Here is an 11,841-nt window from a genome sequence, read left to right as displayed (position 1 = left end):
TTACAAGGATATTTTATTAATTAATTGGTTCTAATAATAGCCTATGTCTTTTTAAACTGTTGGCGTACGTGTAAAGTATGAATATTCCCTGGAATATTCGTAAAGTATAGCGGAAACCAGGTGGTGAACGCCATGCATTCTCTAAATTCAGTAAATTTCCTTTATCAGCCGTGTAATTGAATGGGATTATTTTGAAATTTAAAAACGCTTAAAATATCGCTTAAAAGTAGGCCTATGTTAATAGATAATATTAATACAAGCTAAAACCGTTGGGGTTCGATAATGAACCCCACAAAACTAACCTTCAAATGAATTAAAGGTGGGTAACCTGATGATTGACAACCTCATCCTCGGCCCCCGGGCTCATCCCTTCACTTTACCCCCATCAAAATGCTCAGTGATTTTGGTATCAGGTGAGAGCTCATATTTTTTCTCATTAACATGATGAAATTAAATGCGTTCCAAATTGGTATATTTCGAGAAATCATCAAAAACTGTCGAATTAGTCTCAAATGTGGTATACCATATTTTAAACTAATTCAACAGTTTTTTGATCATATCTTCAGAAATATGTTAATGAGAAAAATAGGATGTTTCATTTGATATCAATTTATTACATGATCATGATGATTATCATTAATAAAAACACACTGTAGACTACCAAAATCACGCTGTAGGCCTATAAAATGTCAGTAATTCCATAAGGAATTAGTCACATTTGCAAGGAACATTTATATAGGGGGCCTACATGTTCTTTATATGCGTGAAAGTTTTAAAGAATTCGATTTTTCAAATATATCAAGTCACCTTCCTTTAAATACAGAATAATTTGATTATTATCCTACTGGGTGAGAGTCGCTGTGACGGTTTTAAATTCGCCGTGTTGGTTAGGCTCCGATCACACAGTGTGCAAATTGAATGGGGCGTAACAGTGATCACGGCAGCTGCGAAATTCAGTCCCGATTTTCCGTGTTCCGATCGTGTGGAAAGTGCCATACGGCTGAGCAGTTTTGCCGTCTCTCTCTACATGCTCTATCATGTCATGGCCCCCATCCGCCTGGCTTCTCCAAAATAATCTGTATTATACGTGAAGAGCAATAATGAAGATCACAGCTCATCTAGCTTTCCTTCCTGTACAAATGTCAATACAAGCTAATACAATTGATTGGTCTTACAATATACATAGATGGAAATTTAATGTTAATTCAATGCATTGAAATCGAATTGAATTGAAATGAATTTTGGGCGATTTTCATTTCAATGCATTGGAATTGAATTGGAATCGAAATGAGTGGGCTTGGGCATGAATTGAATTGGATTGGAATTGAAATCATCGCGAGCAATGAAGAATTGAACTGGATTGGAATTGAAATCATGTTGAGTAATGGACAATGAAGTGGAATTGAAATGAAATAATCAGCTTTGATTTCAATTCAGCATTTCAATTCACAAACAGATGTCTGTGATTCCAGATCATTCCACCTGTAAAAAGTGCCCTTCTTTGTTCTGAATTCTGATACATGCACTTCCAGGTCTATTCACACAAGAGACATACATTAAAAACTTTTGGCATTAATCATAAAGCCCTATTTTTCTCAAGCTCCTAATTTTCATGTTCAAAAGTCATTGTACATTTGAACAAATTATAAGAAAACCATTCAGGGATCTGGAATGAGCGTTTTGAGCGTTTCGACAGTATTTTTTGTGGTACATGAGAGCACATCAGACATATCGAATTGCATTCTGAATACGAAGAATGTCTTTCTCATGTCAAATAATTTTCATTTTTGAAATTCACGATATAATACAAATTTTATGACAAATTATTAAAATTTGATATTTTTCACATTTTGATATAACAGTCCTCGAGCATGTCGAGGTAAATTTTATAAATCTAATGATATATTCTTAAAGTGTATGTAGCTGGGATCAATTGAAAATTTTGACCTTTCATATTGAAGATAAGGATTTTTCCCCCAAAAGACCTAATTTTTTGGTGTTTTGGGGAAAAATCCATATCTTCAATACGAAAGGTCAAAATGTTCAATTGATCGTCGGCTTTTCATCCAACTACATACACTTTAAGTATAAATCATCAGATTTATAAAGTTTACTCCGAGTACTGTTAAATATCAAAAATATCAATTTTCAATCATTTGCCATAAAATGTGTATTAATTACATTGCGAATTTCAAAAAATTATTTGATATCAGAAGGTCTTTCTTCGTATTCAGAAAGCAATTCGATATGTCTGATGTGCTCTAATGTCCCACAATAAATACTGTACAAACGTTCATACCCCATCCCTTAAGAAAATGCTTATCTTTGACAGCTTTTTTCACACTTTTTCAAAAGTACAAGGATTTTGGGTGTAAAATCTTAAGAGCAGGCGACAAGTAGGGGTATCTAATAGTATCAAAACCTTAAATGTTGACATCTTTGAGGTCAGTGTGAGGACAGGGTCCCATTATCGATCGTACCACACACCTTAAGTTTAGTAAATAGGCCTAATGTGAATGGTGGACAAGAAGTTAAGACAAATGTTAGGAAGTCAGTCACCTAAGAACTAAGAAGTTCCAAATTTTCATAAAATAGGACCCAGAGGTCAAGGATCACTCGCATTGCAGTTGCAGTGTGCATTTGGTCAATTAAAACAAACTGCAACTGTATTGCAATTGGAATTGAATTGGAATTGAAATGAATGCTCAGAATTGAATTGAAATTGATTAGCTGTTAATTTCACTGCATTGGATTGGAATTGAAATGAAATGATTTTGAAATTGAAAAATTGAATTGGAATCGAATTGAATTAATTCTAAAGCAAGGTGGATTGAATTGGAATTGAATAGCAAGACTCCAGGTGTAGAAAGAATTGAATTTGAATAGAATTGAAATCAATTTTCTGGAGTGAAATAACAATAGATGGAATGTATTATAGCCACCTATTGCCAGTACACGGTGGTGCCAATATAATTATAGTTGCTCAAACTCCAACTACAAAAAGCAACTAACTTTATTGAGGGCGTTTCTTCGATATGTGCTTCTAGACGAGGTTTTACGGTAGGCCTATACCAGTTTTGTTTTTTAGACAGACTGTACATAAAGGCTTTCATTGGGATGATGTGCGCAAAAAAATTGTATTTTACCCTATTTTAGCCCATGATTGCATGCAGGTGCGGATCCAGGAATCGAGCCACCGCCGCGGCGGCTCGGCGCCCCGAAGTCAGGCGCCGCTCTAGATACACGGTCAGGCGCCGTTCTGCAAAAATTAGGGGGAGATTTTTGGAGGTAAAACTTTTTCCCCCTCCCGAGAACCGAGAGGTTTACCTTTTGTGTAGTATACGAACTCAATCACAATTTATAGGCCTATTTCCTACTAACTTGCGAGTTTTGGGTGTTTAGTGCTACGGGCGGGGGGGGCATTCCCCATTATATTTTCTTTCCCCAGCCCCCCCCCACACACACAAAATTCCACTTTTTGCGGCAATTAGCTGCAATTTTGTGCGTTTTAATATTATATTACTTTATTTTAAATGGTATACATGTTGCGAGCGCAGCGAGCAGGACAATTTGCATATTTAGGCTAAGCGTTTCCATATACGGACGGTTTTCCTAAGCCTAAGTTTTGGAGCGTTTTATTTAAAAGGCGCCCCAAGAATGTGTGCCAAAAATCACTTGCCCGCCCCCCCCTCTTGGCTTGCCAAAATTGCTTGTCCCCACCTTTCGGCTCGCCAAAATGTCTTGCCCCCCCCAATTTTATCCTCCCCAGAGCTCATAATTTTTGATCCAATTATTTTCACACATCAAAACATAATAATTAGATAAATAGGCCTAAGTCTCACAAAAAAGGGAAATTGAGAGCAACATCTGGGCACATACGCAAGATTTTTTGACCCTCTTTATAAGGAGCAACAACTTTTTTTTTTTTTTTTTTGACGCCCCGTTTTGGAGACCTAAAACTTTTTGTCCCTCCATTTGCCCCAACAACATTATTAAATTTATCTACTCGCAAAATATCGCGCGTGATGCTGCGTATGAGATGGGACTTATTCTACATAGTGTTTCTAGAAACTCCCTTTTTTACCTTGTGCTGTATTTCAGAAGGTGCGTGGAATCGGTGTCGCAAATTATAGTTTATATTTGCTTGAAATTCAAAGTTAATTGCTTTTAATGATTTATTATAGACTATTGTATATATAGCTTAAGTGTTATTGAAGTTTTCTGTTACCATTTGTATCATGAAGAGTGTTTAAAATCAAGATTCCGAGTCCGACCAACCTGATTCGCCAGGCATGCATGCGCATATCGCATCAATCCATCTGCATGGCATGATCATGCATGTTCAGTGATTCACTGAATTAAAGGCATTATTGCATTCATGCAATACTCAACTTTAATGGTAGGCTGGCCCTTTCTTCATTTAAAAAAAAAAAACCTCAACAAAATTGGTGTCATGGGAAAGAGAATTCATAATCATAAAGTTAAAGAAATAGTTTATAATAAAAAAAAATAAGTTTCACATTGTATGAAAGAAAGTCAAAATCAAATTGGTCATCAAACCATGTCATTTTATATATCAAATTAAAGCCCTTGAGTAAAGCCAAAACTGAAAACTGTTTTGTCATAGCACTTTCCATGACAAAGTTACATCTTGTCAAAGTTGACTTTCATCCAAAACATTCATTCGCCAACATTTGATGAATCAATTGTAAAACAAAACGGCATAGTCTCATGATAGCAGCTTTTTTATGGAACTGCTATTTAAAGTCTCTCTAAAATTCTGTGTGTGATTTATATCATATCAAAAAAATAAATTATATTTGGGTCAAGTGAAGTATAGACAACATTTTACATTTATGCAGGAATTGCAGGTTTGCTTGAAAAATATTTTCTTTTAATTTTACTATGTAAAATTTGTATTGTAAAAAAAAAATGGACCAATTTGGCTGACTAGCAAATGTGCTAAGGTTTGCCTATCATAAAATCAGCTTCATCATTACATGAGTTGTATTCTGTATTTCGACCCCTGATAATTTCAGAAAGAAAGAAATCAAGTTATCCAAGACCAAGAAAAGAAGGGCGGAAAAATGAGTCATTCCATATCAAATCACCTAATTTTTAAATCACTTATATCATAGCCCTATGGGTCAAATGAACACATTTCAAATATTAGGTCTCAACTCCTTGTCGTTTCCGAGTTATGGCTCGTTGAATATTTGATGTTTTTTGACGCAATTTGTCCACTTCTCATTGAAATACACACAAAATTGTCCTAAATACCAACCCAAATTTTATTATTTTGGAAATGAACCACCATAATCAAACTCACACATATTCAAAATACTTCTATGATGTTCCTCTGTACCAGAAATCAAAGTGGTGTCAAGCCATCTTCATGGTTAAATGACTGTTTGGAGATCGCATTGAAATACACAGTAATGTTCTAATTCCCAGAACGCAAAGTTCATCAATTAACTGTGTATTTCAATGAGCGATTCAAACACTATTTTAACCATGAAGATGGCTTGACACCACTAAGATTTTTGGTACAGAGGAACATCATCAATATTTTGAATTTGTGTGAGTTTGATATGGTGAATTATTTCCACAAGGTCAAATGGGGTCCTGAGCGGGGGTCTTTTGGCTGAGGAGTCATCTTTGAGCCCCTGTGAAATTTTTTATTAAGCCAATGAGTGGTCTACCCTGCTATAGGGGGTCACACCTGAACCTATATTGCCTACTAAAGGCAAAATAGATGATGTCTCACATCTGGTATGAAGAGGAGGGGGGTCAAAAACAGGAATATGTCATGTGCGTCAACACGAACATGCATTTTTATATGTCTATATCAGCAAATGGAGGTGAGATACATTGTTTATGAGTCTAGAATCTGGTTATTTGGGTCGAAGACACCCTAGATTCCAATTTGTAGCCCTATAGCTTACCCCTAGGGTAAGATATGGATGTCTAAACTCCGAAGAAAATTAATGTTGCGACACGTGTGCCAAAAAGGGGGTCTGACCCAATTTTCAATAGGCCGGTTCTCGGAAACGACAAGGAGTAGAGACCTACCGTTTGAAATGTGTTCATTTGGCACATAGGGCTATGATATTTGTGATTTTAAACAAAATCTGAGAGAGTGACCAGCCAACCCATTAGGTGATTTGAGATGGACTGCCCCAAATGCAAGTTGAAAGCATTTACAAGACTAGCATGGCTACTTGTAGGAAGCAGTCAGGCACTAAACAAAACTGCTCCATTGACATTGTATATAATTTCGATGTCAGTCTGGGCATGCGCACATTGAAACATGGAAATTTGCATAGCTAATGAGCTTTGGCCACATGCAGAATGGCGCACAGTACACCAACACCATACGTTTTCCATTGAATTATTGTCCACAAGTATGCATACAATGCATATCGATCATGCTAAAAATCAACAGTTTAATTTACTTAAATTTTGCAATCCCAAGTTCCCAGCTGCAAAACTGGCTCGAAACAGCGATGAAATAATTGCTGTAACTTTGGTAATATTTGTCCAAATTCGCCGGGTTAAAAAGTATCTTGATCAAATTCAAAACAAATAGTGCTGGGCTCACATGTACAAGATAAGATGACACCGGAAGGGTATCTTCATTGGTTTGCAATGGGAAGTCAATCGGGATATCAATTGATTCGCCCAGCACTCAGATTTTCCCGAAACATCACATGATCAATGACGTTATAATGAGCAGCGCTGTTTATTAGGACTTGCCTAATTTGGACAACGAGCTACCATATTTGGATCAAGGCTTAGCCCTAAAAAAAGAAAATTGTCGCAGAGGCCGAAAAAATCTTTTTTTCCCTGCAAGTAATCCAGAATTTCCTCCAGTATGACATATTTCCCTTATAATTTCAATTTTTTACACAAAAAAAAAGTCTAGGGTCGGGCCTATTTTAGGGTTGGTCGGGTTATGCCAATTAAACAATTTATTTTTTAGGCCTAAGCAGGCACCCAGGCTTTTTTTACCCCATGATTGCTAAGTTTTGGCTCCTGGTGTGTCCAATATTTTACACTACAAACTATAGGACCAGGAGCCATCTTTGGTACCAGGAACTCATTTTTAGCTCCTGGTCCAGGCATACTTAATATAAGGCCTGAATTATTTTGGATCATACAGCAGATCATTTATTTTCGTTGAAATTTCCAACCCCTTTTTTTGTATGTGTCAGGGTTACGGTGGTACTACACCCCTGATAAATTTTGTTACTAATTTTGCATTTTCTCAAAAATAACTACACACTGGTAACAAATGTTATGTATATTATAGGGGCAAAGGCAAGGAATCCAATTTACTGAAATTTCAGTGATTCAACTTCAAGACGAAATCTTAAAAAGCGCCCTCGCGCTCAATTTTGACCTATGATAAACACATCAATTTTTACGAAAACGGAATATCCAATTAAAATTGTTTCTTTTTTTGGTATTCCATTTGGCCCATCTCAACATGAAATGACAGAAATTTTGGATATAGACCCAATGCAAAAGTGTGCAGCGCCCTCAAGTGTCACCATATTTTATACTGTGAAATTAGTGCATTTGGGTGCAACATCCTGCAACATATTTATTTTTTGTATTTTGATGAGATTTTGGCATATATGTAAATGAGGTCAAAATATCAATTTTTATTTTGAAGTTAGTAACACTAAAAATAACATCCAAGACCAATGGACTTAAGAAATTTGAGTATTCTATCATGTTTACTTCGTCTGTAGTACCTGTTTGAATGCTCCTATTCAAATGCATTGGGGTCAACACACTTTTCTCCCATAGAGTTCAAGGTAAACATAACCGTATTTAGGTCTACATTCTAGGAGCTGTTGCAAACAAACCGTTGCGAGTAAATGCCTGAAATTCCTTGAGCAGGTCAACCACAATGTTATCTTTGCATACATATGTTAACTTAAAAACAAAGTTTACAAAGAATAATCAACAACTTGCGCAAAATCTTGAAAAGCGCCCTCACTGTCAATTTTGACCTTGAATGTCAATTTTCACGAAAATGCAATCCAATTTTCATGGAACTTTCAAGAATTGATATTTCGACTTCATTTACATATATTTAGTTAGACAAATATATCAAAATACCAAAATATAAATAATCTAAAGGATTTTGCACCACAATTCACTCATTTCACAAGATAAAGTATGGTGACGCTTGAGGGCACTGCACACTTTATTGTTCAGTCCATATCCAAACATTTTTGTCATTTCATATAGGTCAAATTGAATAGAAAAAAACTATTAGCAGAGAAAAACTACGGTACCGAAAAGCATTTTTGACCCGGGTAAAGCTCACTCATAGTACAACTAATGTTCCAGTTCTGGATATATGCGAAATTCAGTCCCTCAAAAAGCGACTGAGTACCATATGTTGGTGAATTTAACCATAGCTCTTTGGTTGCTAATAATAAGTTGTCAAATTTTGGTTAAATTTATCAGGTGAGGCAAGATGGTGAAGACCAATCCACATGGCAAGCGTCGGGGGACGCGTTACATGTTCTCCAGGGACTTCAGGAAGACTGGTGTTGAACCTCTGTCCACATTCTTACATGTCTTCAAAAGAGGAGACTTCGTTGACATCAAGGTATAGTTTTCTATGAGTTTCCAAATGAATAGTCATGGGGGACATTAGCATAGAGTGGGGTTTGACCCCCACTTTTTATTTCCAATCAATGTATTTTATCAAGACACCCTTTATACTAGAGCATGTCATTACCTCACCCTCTTTAGAAATAATATCTATCATATGTGATGTCACCATGATCGATCGCACACAATTTGATTAAAAGTGAATGCAAGTACATGCAGTTTATATATCACACATGAATGATTTCCTCTCAATTGATTTGATACATTACGTGAACGACATGAAGATTGATTTTACCAATTGTTTTATTTTTTCTTTCAGGGCAATGGTGCATTCCAGAAGGGTATGCCATACAAGGTGTACCATGGACGCACAGGGAAAGTTTTCAATGTAACCCCCCATGCTGTTGGTGTTATTGTCAACAAACAAGTAGGGTAGGTGTCCACATATTTATTAGAGCTCAATCGAAATGGCTTTTGTCTACCGATCTAATATCTGTTATCAATTTTAAAATATCAGCCGATATATCTTCTGATCCGATCCGATATTGGTAAATTAAAAAAAAAATTGCCGACTTTGGAGAATCACTGGACCTATTCTGAAGTGCTAGGATTATTCACAGTTAATTGAAAAAAAAATTGGAAAAAAATTAGTTTGTTCCTTTAAACACGCAACCCATTACCGTAACAGCTAATGTTTACCTTTTACATCTATCACATATTATATATGCATTGGTTTTCCATGCATTTAATCTTGGAAACTCTCATGCTTTATCATTAAGTGCACAATAATTTTTGAGCACAGCAGCTGAACTAATAACTTTTTGAAGTTCAGAGCAAATTAATATATTTGCTGAATTTGCAGTTGTGAATGTTAAATTCAGGCAATCCTCTTGTTTGTCAAATGATGCTAAATTGGCATTGCTAGCAGTTGTAACCCCTTATCGAAGTATTCTTTTTATTTTAAGGTTATGAGATGACTCATATGAGGGCAAAAATACTACAAAAACTTAATAAAAGTGATTCAGGTTGCTTAATTATTTAACTTTTCAGCATTATGAATTATGAATGGTGCTTTAAAATCAAACATGTATGTATTTGTCAACTTGAAAAAAAGAAAACCAATATGGACAACATGTTAAAGCGATGCTGATGGGGACATGGACCAAATATTTGATTTTCTACCAGTACCACCTGAAGTGAAGGCACACAAGAACAATGGACATCCTCCATGGTACCCAATCCAGAAGGCACTAAAACTTTGATTGTACTGAATTAATAGAGAAATATACTTAACATTCATATATATTGGTCTTTTGTATTACCTTTATAACAGAAACCGTATGATTGCCAAGAGAATCAATGTAAGGGTAGAGCATGTACGTCCATCCAAATGCCGTGACGACTTCTTGAAGAGGGTGAAAGAAAACGAAAGGAAGAGGAAAGAATGGAAAGAAGGTGGCAAGAAAGGCAAACTCGTACTCAAGCGCCAGGTGAGTTTGATATCAACCTAAAGCTATAAATGAGTGTAATACTCTTTCAGTGCTGTTTAATACCTAAAGCCACTATCAATGAGCGCCAGAGAAAATGTTTTCAAGAGATATTATTTTCAACAACAAAAAAATCATGAAAAATTTCTTTTAAGAAATTTTAAAAGTTTCCATTCTACATGTACAGATAGACTCCTCACAAATTGACCAAAATGTGACGTTTCTATCCTAGTAGTAATAGCTCCCTTTTGGTCTTATCACTTGTAGGGTATGCAAGAACACATATGTGATGCGAATCATGCGATCAAGCAAGATCAGACGGAACTCGGAAATATTGATTTTGAGATATAGCCAAACCAACAAGGAAATATTTCCTTTTGTTTCCTCTTGTTTTGGAACACTTTATTGCTCATATCTTTGAACTGATTGTTCAATTTCAATGGGGTTTTCTGCAAAATGCAGCTTTGTAAATGACAATATAATATTTCCGAGTTCCAACTGATTTTGCTTGATCGCATCACATACATCCCGAGTTACAAAAATACACAAATCAAGATGTTTAAGGATTTTCTGATATTAGCAAATCGCTGACAATGCTTTTAGCATTGAATTAGGGTGAGAAAGATGCGTGTCTGTGAAAAATGTGCTCTACACTTGGCATCAAACCAGGACTGAATGGCAGTTATTTTTAAACAACAAAAAGCTTTCCAATATTAAATTTGTGTAGACTTGTGGTTCTTGGTTGTTGGTGACCATCCATCACAAATGGGCTGTAATGTCGGCAGTTCTAGCTTTGAGATGGTTCATTGAACCTTTTAAAAACAATAGAAAACAAAGGATTTCCAAGTCCAATTGCCAAATCTACCTTGCAAATATAGGGACATGTAAATGTCATTGTAAAGCTTATTTTAAGGAGAATTTGCCTTTTTACAGCCCGACATTACAGCCCCTTTGTGGTGGGCAGTTTTATGTGATATCTTTTTCCATACCTTTTTTCAACAAAAAGAATGTTTTAAATATTTTTATTGGACGAGTGGGAAAATTGATAATACCGGCAACTTCATTCAATAATGGGCTGGTGGTATTTGATTCCAATGCAGTTGGTTGTGCAATGATGTGAATAGTGATACTGTATATTGCATCTTGTTTCAAATAACGCCATGTGTGTATTTGGATGCTGGCAACATAAACACCGATGGTACTTGAGATGAGATAGTTACTTCGCTTTCACTTGCTAATCAAAATGGATACAAATTGATGCTGAATACAATTAATACATAATTAGTATTATATTTTTGCTTACCATGTATTGTTTCTTCTTATTTTATCTTTCAGCCCATCCAGCCTCGTGAAGCCCACTTCGTAAGCACAACAAACAATGAGCCTCAGCTGGTGGAAGCAATTCCATATGAGTTCTTAGCATAAAAACATTATTATATGCAAATGGAGTTGTGTAGAAATAAAACCAGATCGCCTGAATTGTAAAGCCAATTTGATTGTACATTTGTTTCCTTTGGTTGTTATGAATATTTATAATGAGGTGAACATAAAGCATTCATGAAATCCCTGTGTGTGTGTTTCTTGGTTAGTTGCAAGTGCAATTCATAATTAGGTGCCTACAAAGTCTGAGGACTATAAGATCCCTTATATGTGACACGATCTGGTCCATGGAGGCCAAAGGTGGCAAATTTGAAATTGAGATAACAGCAAAAATATGGCA

The 11,841-nt window shown here is 35.8% G+C and overlaps 1 protein-coding gene across 1 annotated transcript; it reads left to right on the top strand.

Annotated features, from left to right (window-relative positions):
- Positions 1 to 4,039: 4,039 nt before the first annotated feature.
- LOC140146529 (large ribosomal subunit protein eL21-like) lies at positions 4,040 to 11,612 on the top strand. Its single transcript, XM_072168410.1, has 5 exons — positions 4,040 to 4,104; positions 8,485 to 8,629; positions 8,954 to 9,066; positions 9,968 to 10,124; positions 11,457 to 11,612. Exons 2-5 carry the CDS (start codon positions 8,495 to 8,497, stop codon positions 11,544 to 11,546), a joined length of 495 nt encoding a protein of 164 aa, XP_072024511.1. The 5' UTR covers positions 4,040 to 4,104; positions 8,485 to 8,494; the 3' UTR covers positions 11,547 to 11,612.
- Positions 11,613 to 11,841: the final 229 nt, after the last annotated feature.

Source organism: Amphiura filiformis, chromosome 1 (assembly GCF_039555335.1).
Source record: "Amphiura filiformis chromosome 1, Afil_fr2py, whole genome shotgun sequence".
Classification (NCBI taxonomy): Eukaryota; Metazoa; Echinodermata; class Ophiuroidea; order Amphilepidida; family Amphiuridae; genus Amphiura; species Amphiura filiformis.
Note: the sequence above shows the minus strand (reverse complement) of the source record. Positions and strands in the feature narration are given on the sequence as shown.